Source organism: Haliotis cracherodii, unplaced genomic scaffold (assembly GCF_022045235.1).
Source record: "Haliotis cracherodii isolate W230 unplaced genomic scaffold, xgHalCrac1.p SCAF_14, whole genome shotgun sequence".
NCBI classification, from domain to species: Eukaryota; Metazoa; Mollusca; class Gastropoda; order Lepetellida; family Haliotidae; genus Haliotis; species Haliotis cracherodii.
This window is the reverse complement of record NW_027266269.1, coordinates 39,198,022-39,214,630: the sequence shown is the minus strand read 5'-3', so window position 1 is coordinate 39,214,630 and position 16,609 is coordinate 39,198,022. Positions and strand designations below refer to the sequence as shown.

Below are 16,609 nucleotides of genomic sequence, written 5' to 3'. Positions count from 1 at the left end.
GCTGTGATATAACCGGCCTTAAACAAAACCAACTCCAACCTCCCCCCGAAATATATATATTTATATATATACCATCTGGTTCTTTGTATCACGGCATCCGACCTACTTACCCTTCTGCATGTTGATTGTGCGGACTTCCTTGTTGCTGAGATTTATGATGGTCTGCGTGACAGCGCCCTCTGCTTTGTGACGTTGGGACAGCTGATTGGCTGTGTTGTTGAAAGCCTCGGCAGTTTCCGTGGACATGTCCATTTCCGGCATGATCTTCTGAATGATGACGTCATACACGAAGGGGAAGCTGGGCAAGGGAACGTAATCTGTAAATCAATTGTGTCTTTATTAGATTCGTTTGTTTGTTGTTTAACGCTGCTCTCAACAACATGTCAGCTATAGGACGGCGGTCCGTATATAATCGAGTCTGGACCAGACATTCCAATGTCTGACATCATGAGCATTGATCTACGCAATTGGGATAAGATGACATGCATCAACCAAGTCAGCGAGTCTGACCACCCGATCCGGATAGTCTCCTCGTACGACAAGCATGGGTTGCTGGGCATCTATATTCTTATTAAGTTTCTACACACAAAAATAAACACATGGACATTGCAAATAGTATTTGAATGCTTTGAATTATTTGAAACATACATATATCTATAGGTTGTATCTTAGCAAGCAAGGGTTGCTGAAGACCAATTCTCAATCGGATATTCAAAGGAAGATTATTTCATGTTTAAGAGGCTCACGCCATTGGCCCATTCTCATGTATGAGAATATATGTGTGTCCAAGTGTCCCCTGCTGTGACAAAGCGACTCAAAAAGCTCACTCTTTTGTTGTATTAAAGTACAGTATGTCGACTGTTTAAACGTTTTTTAAATTATGCGTGAAATAATTTCCGAGTGAGACGTCATATGCCCCGTTCAATTCTCAAACAAAAAAAATAGGGCTCCCCACAGCGAAGCCGACATCGCAAGCGCTGTGCAGATTAAACAGGCTAGATTGGGAGCTTTTAGAGTAGGTTCGTGTGGTTTTCTTACGGCTGAGTTACAAAAATACTATTTGACAGCTCGATTAGCTTAGAAGCCAGTGTTTATCAAACCTAGATTACAATATATATATATAGCTACGCGATGCATATTTTCGTCACTGGAGTAGAAACGGAATAAGGCTCGCACCCTTATCCCTTATGTCTTCTTGGCTGGCTGGCTTGTTTGTTTGTTGTTTAACCCCGCACTCAGCAATATTCCAGCTAAATGGCGGCGGTCTGTAAATAATCGAGTCTGGACCAGCCAATCCAATGACTGACATCATGAGCATCGATCAACGCAATTGGGACAAGATGACTTGCCACCAAGTCAGTGAGCCTGACCACCCGATCCCGTTAGTAGCCTCTTACGACAAGCATAGTCGCCTTTTACGGCAAGCATGGGTTGCTGAAGACCTATTCTACCCCAGATCTTCACGGGTCACTGACCAGAGGTCGTTGCTGGTATCGTCATAACAGTGGACGCAGTTGTTGGTGCCGTCATGGGCGATGAAGTGGACGCAGTAGATGGTTCATTCACAGAGATTTCTTTGAAGGAATTCGGGACTGGGGTGATGAGGAAAGGCTGAGAACACAAATGAACAGTTTCAGCTAGAGAATGTTTATCTAAATCTGCAGCCAGTAATAGTTAAGCTGCAAGCGCGTGGCAGCAATCAACGGCAAAAGAATATGAAAGGACGGGTACAGAATAAGTATTTGTGCCTTAATTTTACATTTTTACTCTGCCCGATATGGGCATTCTGAATTTTGTCCCTAACCTGGACCCCTAAGTACATTTAGGCCTGACTTTCCCCAAGATGGTCAATAACTCCTCCTCCAAGTAAACTGACTAATCCTCCCTCTATCCACATCTCAGATGAAGAATGATGCATTTGTCGAGTCCAAAGGACATGCCGATATCATTAGAAAAGGACTCGACAAGCAGAATCTGTTTTTTTTCAGTGTGGATCCTCCATTGGCAATAAGTCCAAGGTCACTGATAACCTTCCTCTTTGCTGAGCAAAAAACTTAAAGGCAAACAGAAAAGCAAAGGGCTAAAAGAATCGCCTTGACAGTAGCAGGAGTAGTAGTGAGTGAGTAAGTTGGGTTGAACGCCGCTTTTAACAGTATTACAGTTATACCGTGGCGTGTCAGCTTAATGTGGGAGGAAAGCCCGAAGTGATGCAGGTCTCAGACGTTTACCACTCCGGTGAAACCCACGAGCACGGGTATGGTGCTGACAAACCTGGAAACATAATCGGGGCGAACCGGGATTCGAACCCACAATCATAGGTTTATGGCGTGCCCAAGGGAAGAAACTCTGCACAGCGAATCGAGGCGCCTTAGACAACTTGGCCACCCGTGCCCCCAGTAGTAGTAGAATTAGTAGTAGAATTAGTAGTAGTAGTAGTAGTAGTGGTAGTGGTAGTAGTAGTAGTAGTAGTAGTAGTAGTAGAATTAGTAGTAGAAATAGTAGTAGTAGTTGTAGTAGTAGTAGTAGTAGTAGTAGTAGTAGTAGTAGTAGTAGTAGTAGTAGTAGTAGTGAAGTCCTATACTTTCCAATCAAGTGTCTCTTACCTTGTTCGTGTCGGGAAGATACACGAAGAACTTATTCTGGTGAAACGCGCGGCGTAACATATCGCCAGCGACACCTAGCGGTGTCTGTGTCACATTTCCCCTAACAGGGACGGGTGCCACTCCCAGCATGTCAAAATTGACAAGGAAATCCTTCTTGTTCTCCAGCTGAAATACGTTCACCACGACTAGAATAATCAGGCCCGCCATTGCTAGGTAATCATTGCACACGTGGTCAATGTTTATTATATACTGAGCCAAACTAGTAAGGGAGCATGAATAGTTTTGGGGATATTTTTTTTGTAGTGAAGACTCAGCAAACAATTTCACATTAATATCCTCCAAACTATTAGGTTGAGTATATGTGCTCCACAAACCGTTACTTACAATGTCTTACAAATATTTACAAACTTTCGTTTTGCAATTTGGATGTCATTAGTCAACATGTCCCTAATAGTGAGAGAGTGAGTATTGCATTATGCCGCATCAGCAGTCTTAGGCAGCTGAGAGTCCAGGTGAGGAGTGGTCAGCTGGTCAGACATCAGCCACGAATATTACAGCTACATGACGGTGGCCTGTACGTAATCACGTCTTGGCAAGACTAATGACCGACAGCAAGAACAAAGACCGGCCTCATCAGGACACGTAGACAAAATGCCAATACCACATGCATCCCCACAGAATTCTCGATGAAGCAGATTCTATTGGGCGTGAAGGCAGTTTCTGTTTGTAAACCTTTCAAGACAATCAGACATTTCAAGGAGGAGCGTTCATCATTTTTGTTCAACTATTCATTTCCACAATCACCAAGCCCGCGCTTAGAATATGACATAAACACTCCCCAAGCCCGTGCTTAGAATATGACATAAACACTCCCCAGCCCGCGCTTAGAATATGACATAAACAATCCCCAAGCCCGCGCTTAGAATATGACGTAAACAATCCCCAAGCCCGCGCTTAGAATATGACGTAAACAATCCCCAAGCCCGCGCTTAGAATATGACGTAAACGATCCCCAAGCCCGCGCTTAGAATATGACGTAAACAATCCCCAAGCTAGGGCTATATGACTACTGCACCTGGAAGTTGACAATCCTCAGCGGAGACACGCCCGTGAGACCAATGACAGACAGGACGACAGCGTACTTGAACAAATCAGGACTAGCTTGTATCTGGCCACTGTATGTACCTGGAGCAAGCAGAAACAGATGATCTATCTCTTCTGAACAATCCTCGACTAACCTGGAGTGGTATTTCTTCATTCTGTCCTGATAAATACACCTGACCCATTCTCCGCCACAGCAAGGGAGTTAACTCTAACTGACCGTAAAAGTCACCCTTGCCGAACTTGGCTGGAATTATGGATTCTATGGATAGCCCAATTTAAAATCGCTTAACAAAATCGACATCCACTTCGTAAACTGCCGTGCTGATTTCGGTCGATTGCAGAGTGAGTTAGTGAGTATGGTTTTACGCCACTTTTAGCAATATTCCAGCAATATCACGGCAGGGGAAACCAGAAATGTGTTTCACACATTGTGCCTACGTCGGGAGTCGAACCCGGGTCCTCGATGTGACGAGCGAACGCTTTAACCACAAGGCTACCCGACCGCCCCGTCGATTGCAGAATTTGAGCAAAAGACATGTTTACCGCCAATTCGGCGTCAAAAGATACTTTCCAAATCTGTTCAAGTTTTAATCAAGGTACTCACGTGATTTGATGCACTTCGCCAAATAGACCCGTTTTATTATAATATAGATTTTGATCATCGATGAAGCAAATGCAAGTGATATGAGAGGTGACATCTGATTGGTCAATAGGAGGGACATAGAAGGGACATAACTAGTAATAACCTCGGGTGGCGCTGCGATCGAGCCCAGAAATCCCAGCCTTGTTCGGCAAGGGTGGAAACTGGACTTCTACGGTTAGATAACTCCCTTGCCTCGGGAAGATGGGTTATGCAAAATTGTGTTCACTCGTTTATTGTGAACACGTTTGTATTAATACGAAATTACGAACAAAATAAGTCTGGGGCGTATTTTCAGGTTCTACAAGAATAGACACTCTTTTATCTGTGAGGTGAAATGGGGTTTAACGTCGCGTCCAAGATTATTGCACTTATATAGCGACGTGCATGTACGTGTGTGTGTTTGTGTGGCAGCTTGTACTAGTCCGGACTGATGCCGATTTATAGTGCTAGCTCACTGAGACACCATGCCGCAGTTTAACATGAATATCCCACTCAGACACTGTATACTGACTCTGAGCCGACCAGTCCTTGTTTTAGCCCCTTAATGCCGATCGCCAGACAGGGTAACAACAAGTACCATATTTTAACGTCTTTTAGTATGACGCGGCCGGGGATCGAACCCCGGACCTTCCGCTCTCCGGGCGGACGCTCTACCACTAGACCACGAAGGCGGTCCACTCTTTTATCCATTGAAACGTATACGTTGAGGTGAAGGAAAGTATACCCGACACGGAGAACTGGAACACACGCCTTGGAAGATTCTGGTAGCACGAGCTGACGTCCCACGTGTTCAGGTCAGTGTTGTAGGGGGTCAGGTAAAACAGGTTGTAGAGCAGCTTCTCTGCTATCTGCAATCACAGATCAAAGAATCTGTATCCAGTGTAGAATTGGATCCCAGGATCCTATGCTTAAATGATCGTCATCATCATCAGCAGCAGCAGCAACAGCAAGGTTATTGCTATTGTCGTTATTGGGTGACCAAGTCGGCAAAGGCGCTGCAATTAGCTGTGCAGCGTCCCCTGACACCAATCGTGGTTCCGAATCCCGGTTCGCCCAGATTATGTTTCTAGGTTTGACAGCACCGTACCCGTGCTCGTGGCTTTCACGGAAGTGGTAAACGTCTGAGACCTGCATTAGTTCGGGATTTCCTCCCACATTTAGCTGACACGATGTAAATAACTGGAATGATTTTCAAAGCGGTGTTAAATCCAACTCACTCACTCACTCACCCACTCACACACTCTTATTATTATTATTATTATTTATTTTTTTAATTACCTGCGGCATATTCATCCTCATCTGCAGAAGGGTCCCTGCTGCCAGCGATGTACCTTCTTTCTGATTATAGACAAAACACTGAAAAGGTTTTACCAGAACATAGGCACATTTGTTTCATAGGCACCCATTACACATGTAAAACATAAACTGTACTTCGTATCGCTTAAGTTAATTGTTCACTGAAGTCATTTACCTGTGAAAAGAACCACTCCAGTGTGGTATTCTGGGGCATTTCAGGAGGGTAGTCAGTGCGGGTAGCCACGAACACATCAGTCGATATGCCTCGAATAGCTTCCTGAAACCACGTCATTCACATCAACATTGACAATGGTAGATTATTGGCTGAATATGAGAGAGAGAGAGAGAGAGAGAGAGAGAGAGAGAGAGAGAGAGAGAGAGAGGGGAGGACTGAATCAAATACACACTCAGGAATTTATATTGTGTTGTTATTTGTGTTTTCATTATTTCAACAGGTTGTTTTCATCGTAATCACCCTGAATATCAAGGTGTCGCGGCTGGGCGATTCCATTTACCTGAGAGGCTTTGTTTAGAGTGAGTGCACCGTGTTCGTAGCCCACTTGTGTATGTGGGTGACATGTGGGGTCCGTGGGGTGAGTTAGTATGGTTGTATGCCGCTTTAAGGAGTATTCCAGCTATATAACGGCGGAGGACACCAGAAATGAGCTTTAAACATTATACCCATATGGGGATTCGAACCTGGGTCTTCGGCATGACGAGCGAACGCTTTAGGCACTAGGCTACCCCACCGCCCCGCGGGTGACATGAACTCAACAGTCTAGGCTAACGCCTGGTGCGTTGAAATCCACACCCCCTTAACAGGACAACTAGCGTATACTTCAATCTTACAACTCCTGTGTAGACGGCGTCAGTGACGTCCATCATGAACGCCTGCGCCGCTGTCTGGATCCGCCCCTTGTCTGTAGTGGCGTCATGAACGCCGATTGGGGAAACGCTACAGTTGCCCCATTCCAAGTCTATGACGTAGGCCACACCTACAAAAGAACGCCATAAACATACTTATACCAACCAGGTAGTTATAGTACCAGGGAATGCACTCTTTAAACTGATTGCCAGGCACACAAATGACGTACCTGCGATTAACTTCTTCAAAAACCGTCTAGAGCGTCTGCCCAGGGAGCGGAAGCTCGGGGGTTCGCGTTGTACCAAAAATACTCAAATCTGTGCTTTGAAACAAAATGCAGGGAGTCGAACCCTTTCGTTGGACGTGATGCTGAAGACTTTGAAATCTAATACCCCATCACCCGACAAGGTAAATGTTGAGACTTTCACATAACCCAGGAGAGAATGCAAAGTTTCGCTCTGATCACACATCCATATCACAGAATTGAAGCCTGATAGCAATATTTTTTCTTTGTTATTTGTTTAATGCCGCTCTTGGCAATATTTCAGCTATATTATGGCGGTCTGCAAATAATCGAGCCTGGACCAGACACCCCAGTGATTGACATTATGAGCATCGATCTGTGCAATTGGGATCGATGGCATGCATCAATAAAGTCATCGAGCCTGACCACCCTCTTACGACAAGCATAGTCGCCTTTTACGTCAAGCATAGTCGCCTTTTACGGCAAGCATAGTCGCCTTTTACGGCAAGCATAGTCGCCTTTTACGTCAAGCATGGGTTGCTGAAGACCTATTCATCCCCGGATCTTCACGGGTTGTCTTGGCAATGGGACATGTATGGCAAGTTCATGTGAAACATTCTACCCACCTGTGTTGAAATCCTGTATGTTCGCCAGATGAGCCGACTTTTGGTTGTAAATGTGTTTACCAAGTTTCATCTGTGTGTCCAGCCAAATCTACATAAAATTGAAAAAAACACCTTTTTTTATATATATGTGTGTGTCTCCCCGATCTTGAAGACAAGTATTGCTGCATGGACAATGTTTAGTTAATCTCGCAACAAGCAGCAATCTTTAATGTCATGTTTGATAAATGAATACATTGAATATCATTTTCAAGCATTCAAGCATTTTTTTACGTTTTTGTATCCACAAGGCGAAGGAAATCTAGGCCATGCCCACGAAATATGTTTCAATTGTTACCTTGTTTCGTTTTGTCCCTGTGTGTACATCTGACTGCACTTCTTAACGTTATCATAGGACAGACCGACTGTCAACAACGTCTGACCGTGGCCGTGACGTCTCATAGACTAGGGTTAGAGTAGCTTCCCTCTGACAACAGGCAGTTACTCTAGCGGACAGACCGATGGATTGCCGCGAAAGGCAATTACAAACGATTGTTGTTTTGCGTATATGTTGCTTCGCCACTGTATAAGAAACAGATATCAGTTGGAACTATATTGGCTACTGTCACTGTCCGACTGACACATCACTTACCCTGTGACGTAATAAATATTAATGCGCGCATTCCAGGAAGACTCGCAATGTTTCGGTAATGTTTGTGAGAGAGGGAAAGCGATTTTGAAGCACAGAATTAAAGAATGGCATCATATGATAAAGTGGTTATCACGCTTGTGTGTTTGGGATGTATTAAGAATAAACAATATGTATTTAGCTCGCCAGGGCTCGCTAAATACAATGTTTGTGCCTAATGCAGGATATTTACCATCCCCAAACACACTCGCGTGATAACCTCTATGTATTTTTGCTCTGACCGCCACTGATTTCGTATCGTTGTCTATCTTTGTGCATGTTACTGATTATTATCGGTGACCTATTATTTGACGCATCAGTGACAAAAATGATGTCAGATGCAATTCCCTATTTTGTCTTAGGTTCCCGTGTTTTTTCAAGTGAATAATTGACTTGCCTTTGCGGTGGGGCAAGATTCGCTCAGCTTTTTGGTATCATTTTCTGGTATCATTAGTCGATGGTGAGTCATAAACACTTGCTCATGGTATAGTCGGAATATTTTTGTGGCAGCGATCGCTGAATATGGAAAAGGATTTGTCGCGTGTATTTACTGATTAGATTTATCAAAGTGGCATACCAGTAACACCCGGCGTGGACACTGTAAACACTGTCAGCAATTAACTTGACGTCACGCTTGGATTCTGAGCAAGGAATTCACTGGTCATCTGAGCGGGCAATTCAGTGTCAGCTGCCAACCACAGGTCATTGTGCAAAGTTATGGAACAACTATGTTTCAACCATAACATGGTTTAAGTCGGATCCATCACTCGAATCTGTCGGGGCTCGTTGATTCTACATCCCGATTCAACAGATTCTGCTTATTTCTCCATCACGTAAAAATAAGTATCAATGTTCATTCCTACCTCAGTATTACTGAGTAGTTTCGTATGTGTCTCCAGCAGTTCAACTTGTACTGAAAACGATGATGGAATACTTGGCATCGCTTTGTGTACTCTGCGCCCGCCACAGTAGATGAGATCGGGCACCTGTTGAAGAAATACAATAGTTACGAAGAATTGTATACAGATGACATCAGATGCTGAATAAACTGTTTGTCAACAAGCAAGTGCGGATACAGTATGTTAGAGTGAGTGAGTTGGATTGAACAATGTTCCAGGTGTATCACGGCGTGTCAGCTTGATGTGGGAGGAAGGTGATGCAGGTCTGAGACGTTTACCACTTCAATGAAACCCATGAGCATGGGTATGGTGCTGATAAACCTAGAAACATAATCAGGGTAAACCGCGATTCGAACCGAAGATCATAGGTTTCTGGCGTGCCCAAGGGACGCAACTCTGCACAGCGAATTGCGGCCTTCCCTCTTACAGAACATATGCGTTCAGAAATTACAAATATGTTTTGAAAATATATCCCCAAATGAGTTATGGTGCAGTTACACGTTTACGTTTAGGTACACCCTTACACCGATACATAATTTAAATATATGTGTAACAAACCTCTGCTGTTCCACCCACCACCATGCCTTATGAGAATATAATGCATATACTCCGTATATATTGTTTAATAAGCAACAGCATCTGGGGATATCACAAAATCTTAGGAAAGACGTCTCAACGCCGCAGTCACCCACATTCCCCTTTTTTGATGGCGGCCTGTATAATCGAGTCTCGTCTAAAGAAACAAGTCATTGTTATTACGAGGAACATCTTCGGGGTGCGATGACACTCAATCTACCAAGACATCAGATCCACCGATCCAGGGGACCACAGTGGGACGGAGTCAAAGAAAGGGAGTTTGAAAATGCAGTGCGTTGTTTGAATACCTGAAGAGCGTCTTTTGTTGTAATCCAATCACTGAAGTGAAACATGTCGAAGATTTGTTCGAAGTATTTATGGCCACCGGCAGGACCAGAGTGACCTTGAACCCAGGCTCGAACAGGAACTACTGCGAGGCCCATTCCAGTATCCCACGAATCTGGATCTGTCAGAAACAATGCATCATGGATACATGACGTCATTTATACTTGAAGTCATCGCAGCTGCGGTAAAACTCAAGCACGATTTTCATCATGAGTCTTGACATGCTTCACAAGAGGATCATCAGACAAATAAATGTGTGCAAAAGTGCACAAAACAATTCTATCCTGAAGAGCCCCAACGTTAATCAAACTACGTCCCCCCATAATGATTGATAAATATCAGCGATTGAGAGAAGAGCGAGGGTGGTGGGATCTATTGTCTGACATGATTCTTCGTGTGAGGGTCTCAATACCATGAATTTCTTGTTTCGTCCAATCAACAACACCAACAGAATACGAAAGGACGGGCACAGCATAAGTATTTGTGGCTTTGACTCTGTTGCGAGCGTTCAGCTATAAACTCCAGATTTTCTAAAGTCTACATTTGTACCCCGCCCGAAGTTTTTCCTTGATATGGGCATTTTAGAGTTTGTCCCTAATCTGCATCCCTAAGTACGTATAGCCCTTCCACGAGATGGTCAATAACTCCTCCTCCAAGTAAAGTGACTGATCCTCCCTCTTCTACCTTGCCACGTTTCAGATGAAGAATGTTGCATTTGTCGAGTCCAAAGGACATGCCGATGTCATTAGAAAAGGACTCGACAAGCAGAATCTTTTTTTTTTTCAGTTTGGACCCTCCATTGGCAATAAGTCCAAGGTCATCCATGTAAAGGAGGTAAGTTAGGGGTGTTTTGGATCTGTGCTGAGGAGGTCCAGGATGATAATCTTCCTCTTTGCTAAGCAAAAAGCTTAAAGTATTTAATGGCAAACGGAAAAGCAAAGGACTGAAAGAATCGCCCTGAAATATTCCTCTTCTTCTAGAAATGGGTTCGGAAGTCACCACCTACCCCTGCGAATACATCTCTAGTTGAGTTGACCAGCAATTCATTAAAGACTATTATTATTATTATTATTATTATTATTATTATTATTATTATTATTATTATTATGTGTACAGTTAGTCTCACACAACAAGGAAATATGACAGTCATGCGTGGCACAGCCTCACCTGAAAAATACCATGTTACATTCATGGTTGCGTTAAAAGCGTCCCAGGTTTGACAGGAACTCCACTTCCGAACGCGTATCCCCCTCACCGTATCTGTTCCCTGATAAACCTGGGTGGCGTCTCGACCGAGCTGGAGGATACTGGAGGCGTTGCCGTGGTCACCGAATAGGTAGCTCACCTTGGAAGTTGATATATTCGTCACAACGCAGGTTCCTGGAGAGAAGGAGTGGATGCATGTTGTTTTATGGCACATCCAACAAGATGCAATAATCGTGTGTGAGTGAGTGTGGTTTAACGCTGCTTTTAACAGTATTCCAGTTATATACTCGATAGAAACCAACATATCTAGATAACCATAGTTACCAGTTAGAACAGTCGTTTACAGTCACGTCGGAGAGGCAAAGATAGTTAGTATAATCCTTGTTTTAGTTATTCTTGAACCAAACCAGGTAACGCCGCTTTTAGTGAGTGAGTATGGTTTTACGCCGCTTTTAGCAATATTCCAGCAATATCACGGCGGGGGACACTAGAAATGGGCTTCACACATTGTAGCCATGTCGGGAATCGAACCTGGGTCTTCGGCGTGACGAGCGAACGCTTTAACCACTAGGCTACCCGACCGCCCCAACGCCGCTTTTAACAGATGTTCAGTTATGTCACGGCGTGTCAGCTTAATGTGGGAGAAAAGCTCGAAGTGATGAAGGTCTCAGACGTTTACCACTTCGGTGAAACCCACGTGCACGGGTATGGTGATAACGAACCAAAATACATAATCGGGGTGAACCGGGATTCGAACCCACAATCATACGTTTCCGGCGTGCCAAAGGGACACAACTCTGCACCTAAGACGACTGGGAAATCCGTGCCCCCGTATCGCGGCCATAGATCCCCCGGGATAACACCTGGGGTAGGGTAACAGAAAATGTCAGGAAGGTCACAGAAAATCATCTCGGGGTCACACACGAGATTCTCATTGGTCGTGTCTGAAGATCGGCTTTGAATTGTTACACCTTTTAATAATACACTTGTCAGTAATCGCCTCTGGGCTAGGAAACTTGTTTCTGGACTGGCTGACCGATGGTCTAGGACAGTAGAGGCACATGGCTATCGTGAAGCTATCTCTCCTGAGCAATGGATCGGGTGGTCAGACTCGGCCATGGGTTGTTTGTTTGTTGCTTAGCCGCACTCAGCAATATTCCAGCTATATGACGGCGGTCTGTAAATAATCGAGTCTCAACCGACGGCATGATAATTACTCATAGTACCAGACAATGGGTTGTTTGGTTGACACACGTACCTACGCACGCACACACACTCGCAAGCACGCATCCACGCACGCACGCACACTGCTATAGGGAGGAAATGGGCTATGTTCAAAATATTTCCTTGCGAATGCAGCACGGTCGGGTAGTCTAGTGGTTAAAGAGATTCGATTCTCGACATGTGTATAAGGGGTGAAGCTCATTTCTGGTGTTCCCCGGCGCATTATTGCTGGAATATTGCTAAAAGCGGCGTAAAACCAAACTCACTCATTCACTCTTTGCAAATGCAAACTTCAGTAGATAGAATAGAGGTTATAGCTGCCTAACGGAGTTGGTATTATGTTTGTTTGTTCGTTTAACGCCGCACTCAGCAATATTCCAGCTATATGACGGCGGTCTGTAAATAATCAAGTCCGTACAAGACAATCCAGTGATTGAAATCATGAGGATCGATCCACGCAATTGGGATACGATGACATATATCAACAAAGTCAGTGAGCCTGACCACCCGATCCCTTTAGTTGCCTCCCACGACAAGCAGAGTCGCTTTTCGCGGCAAGCATGGGTTGCCGAAGACCTATTCTACCCCGGCTCTTCACGGGAGGTTAATATTATGAATTCTGTTTGGACCTACCTTCCTGTGGAACCACTGTCAGCAGCTCATCCAAGGCGTAGTGGAAGTAGTTGTACACGCGCACTCCCAGCAACGTTTGCCGGACAGCGAGCTGTTGTGTTATCCCGTTAAAATACTCATTGATGCTTGTGGTCGTGTTCTCTGTGACTGACTTCATCTCGATGTGGACCTCGTATGTGTTGACTAAAGCAGGCAAGGGAGGCTGCCCTGGAGACAGGGTCAAATTGTCACCTGAAATTGGGTACTTTTATGACATCATCAAGCATAATCATATCATATACGCGCTGATTGCCATAGTGTTAGTGTCACCACAGTCACCTCTTTGTTTGTTTCCTTCTTTATTCATCTCAGCAGGTACAGCATATATATACATGTCATGTCAGCATATTGTTGTGCATGGGGAGGTAGAGAGTTGTGTGTACAGCTATTCATACATATACATTCTTGCCAATAAAGTCATCGTACTGTGTCTGTGTGTATTACAGATTGGTTTTTAAACAAAGTCGGGAAGGAAGACCAGAAACTAAAAAAGTTGGCATAGTTACAATTTGTAAATGACATTACCTTTGGGGCATTGTAATAACTAATTATCTCATGATGTATGTGTTCTGAATGTGGGTTTAATCTTTTCCTGGACATTCTACACTCACCCCTCAACCACTGTGACAACCTACCTACACATTCTGAATCTCCATTGACTACTGCTGTATCAACTCACCTGCTGCTGGAGTGGGTAACTTCCAACACCCACTCCCTCCTTTGGCATCCACCACTGCGTGAGGTAAGACTGCTAGTAATATCAGAATCCACATTGTCCTGGAAATGCAATATCAATGGCACTTGAAGACACGAGTTCCCACGTGACCCTTGTTCCTGCATCGATCACGCATATGTTAACCATACAATTATGCGACGTTAAGAATTTTCATATAACAAAAGAACGTTAACCAACAACCCTTTTATTTTGAATAAGCTTTGTCGATTTGTCACTTCGTATCCGAATTGCCTAGATCGATGCTCAGGGTATAAAATACTGGATTGTCTGGTCCAGACTCGATTAATAACAGACCGCCGTCATGAATAGAGAGTTAACCCTCTTCAAGACCAGTATACTGCCGTCAGTACATAGAGCGTTAACCCCCTTCAGGACCAGTATACTGACGTCAGTACATAGAGAGTTAACCCTCTTCGGGACCTGTATACTGCCGTCAGTACATAAAGAGTTAACCCTCTTCAGGACCTGTATACTGCCGTCAGTACATAAAGAGTTAACCCTCTTCAGGACCAGTATACTGCCGTCAGTACATAGAGAGTTAACATTCTTCAGGGCCAGTATACTGACGTCAGTACATAGAGAGTTAACCCTCTTCGGGACCTGTATACTGTCATCAGCACATAAAGAGTTAACCCTCTGCAAGACCTGAATACTGCCGTTAGCACATAAAGAGTTAACCCTCTTCGGGACCTGTATACTGCCATCGTCACATAGAGAGTTAACATTCTTCAGGACCAGTATACTGTCGTCAGCACATAGAGAGTTAACATTCTTCAGGACCTGTATACTGTCGTCAGCACATAGAGAGTTAACATTCTTCAGGACCTGTATACTGCCGTCAGCACATACAGAGTTAACACTCTTCAGGACCTGTATACTGCCGTCACCACAAAGAGAGTTAACATTCTTCAGGACCAGTATACTGCCGTCAGCACATAGGGAGTTAACATTCTTCAGGACCAGTACACTGCCGTCAGCACATAAAGAGTTATTTATACTATTACTTTCGCGGGGGCCGTTGTCCTGACGTCAGTTAAAGACCTGGCTTGTGCTGGAGACCCAGCGTCATTAGAGGAAATAGGTATACGGTATACAGTTCTTATCGGTGATCGGCAGCCATTTGTTATGGATCGATATTTAGGCTATCGATGTATTCATACGCACCGTTTTGTGTGAAATGTTTTTATATTTAAATGAGGTTTCTGTTGCAAAAAGGAAACATCTTTTTAACTAACCAGAATCAAGTCAGTTAACATATTGGTGTAATCGACAAAAGGAAAAGCACATCTTGGATTAACAGTTACCTGAACCTCAACGGTCATTTTACATATGCATCAAACAGTTTTACAGCATGGAGTCTGCTGTGAAGATCCGGGTTCGAATTGGTCTTCAGCAACCCATGTTTGTCGCGAGAGGCGACTAACGGGATCGTGTGGTCCGGCTCGCTGTTGGCATCGCATGATGCCATTGTATCCTAACTGCTAGGTTGATGCTCATGGTGTCAATCACTGGATTGTCTGGTCAAGACTCGATTATTTACCGACGACCCTCACACAACTGGAGTATTACTGATTGCGGCGTTAAACAATAAACACACATGCAGTGCTATCTAACAAAGGGGGGTAACTCTTGTTGTAAGCATATCAACCCAAACGCTCTGGATGATTTATGTTTAATAGTGAGTGAGTGAGTTTGGTTTTCCGCCGCTTTTAGCAATATTCCAGCAATATCACGGCAGGATTCGAACCCGGGTTTTCGGCGTGACGAGCGAACGCTTTAACCACCTGGCTACCCGACCGCCCCTATGTTTAATACAACCAGCAGTCCGTTGACATCACTTCCAAGACACACAATGATATACCATTCCACATGGAAGAGGTATCTGTACATATGCCTGGCAACTCACCTGAATTTGCCTGTATGATGATTGAGTACCTTTGTTCAATTTGACACCGTTTTCTGTGGACACAAAAACGCAATCTTCGTTGACAAGTTCTCCTATCATCACCTGTAGACTGGGGTCCAGGTGTGAGGTCATATTCCAGCAGGAATTACTACATCTGTATGAAGCATTTGGCAATATATTGAAATGTTTACACACAGCTCGTTGATACAGGCTTCAAATTGTGTTATCAAACACCAGTCTGATAACAAGGGACACACAGTACCAGGCCATTGTAGTTGTTCGTATAGATAACAGACATATATACATATAGCTTAGTAATCTAGCATCACAGTTCTAAATTACGCTTAAGAAGTAGTGGGATTATGAAATATAAATGCCAATACCAAATATTAGAACAAAGAAAAGTGTTGACGACAAATATCCTATGGACGAACTATGGTCAATACGTTAATGTGTCACAGCCTGTGATTATGGAACAGGTACCAAGAAACCTAAAATGTTGATGATCGACCCTGTTCGGGGGTCTCAGGTCAACGACAAGGGTACAGGATTGTTTGATCCGAAACCGAGCTCACAGCGAATAAAACTAGTGCAAATCTTCATAAGGCTAAGTACTGGGGTACGAGTCACGGGTCAGATGATTAGAAATCGTCTACATACAGCTTATTTCTTTGCTCGAGGACCGCCTCTAAGAAATCGCAGTCGTCTAAGGTGCCGAGTTCAGTACATTGGGCGTGCCAGACAACCTATAGTTGTAGGTTGAAATACCGGTTCGCCTCGATAATGTTTCTAGGATTGTAAGCATCGTGCCCGTGCTTGTAGGTCTCAACAGAGTGGTCACTCACTCACTCACTCGTCACGTTGATCATTGCCCTGATTATATTACTTAATTGTAAAGTCTGACACGCCCACCGAGCTTCAGAGGACTGATGTCAGCTCTCGTCATTTTCAAATATCAGTCTGTAAATAATCGCGTCTAGACCAGACAATCCAGTGATTA

At 44.1% G+C, this 16,609-nt stretch overlaps 1 protein-coding gene across 1 annotated transcript in view; it reads right to left on the bottom strand.

Moving 5' to 3' along the window:
- Positions 1-15,716, bottom strand: part of LOC139460830 (uncharacterized) — a 38,162-nt gene extending 22,446 nt beyond the window's left edge. Inside the window, exons 1-15 of the mRNA XM_071242303.1 lie at positions 15,610-15,716; positions 13,647-13,744; positions 12,929-13,135; positions 11,033-11,245; positions 9,829-9,986; positions 8,909-9,031; positions 7,382-7,469; positions 6,496-6,641; positions 5,822-5,923; positions 5,629-5,688; positions 5,075-5,198; positions 3,679-3,788; positions 2,604-2,768; positions 1,476-1,611; positions 111-317 (exon numbers count right to left, since the gene is read on the bottom strand). Coding sequence (XP_071098404.1) covers positions 111-317; positions 1,476-1,611; positions 2,604-2,768; positions 3,679-3,788; positions 5,075-5,198; positions 5,629-5,688; positions 5,822-5,923; positions 6,496-6,641; positions 7,382-7,469; positions 8,909-9,031; positions 9,829-9,986; positions 11,033-11,245; positions 12,929-13,135; positions 13,647-13,740 — 1,933 coding nt within the window. The 5' untranslated portion in view covers positions 13,741-13,744; positions 15,610-15,716. The remainder of the gene's footprint in view (positions 1-110; positions 318-1,475; positions 1,612-2,603; positions 2,769-3,678; positions 3,789-5,074; positions 5,199-5,628; positions 5,689-5,821; positions 5,924-6,495; positions 6,642-7,381; positions 7,470-8,908; positions 9,032-9,828; positions 9,987-11,032; positions 11,246-12,928; positions 13,136-13,646; positions 13,745-15,609) is intronic.
- Between the last annotated feature and the right edge of the window lie 893 nt (positions 15,717-16,609).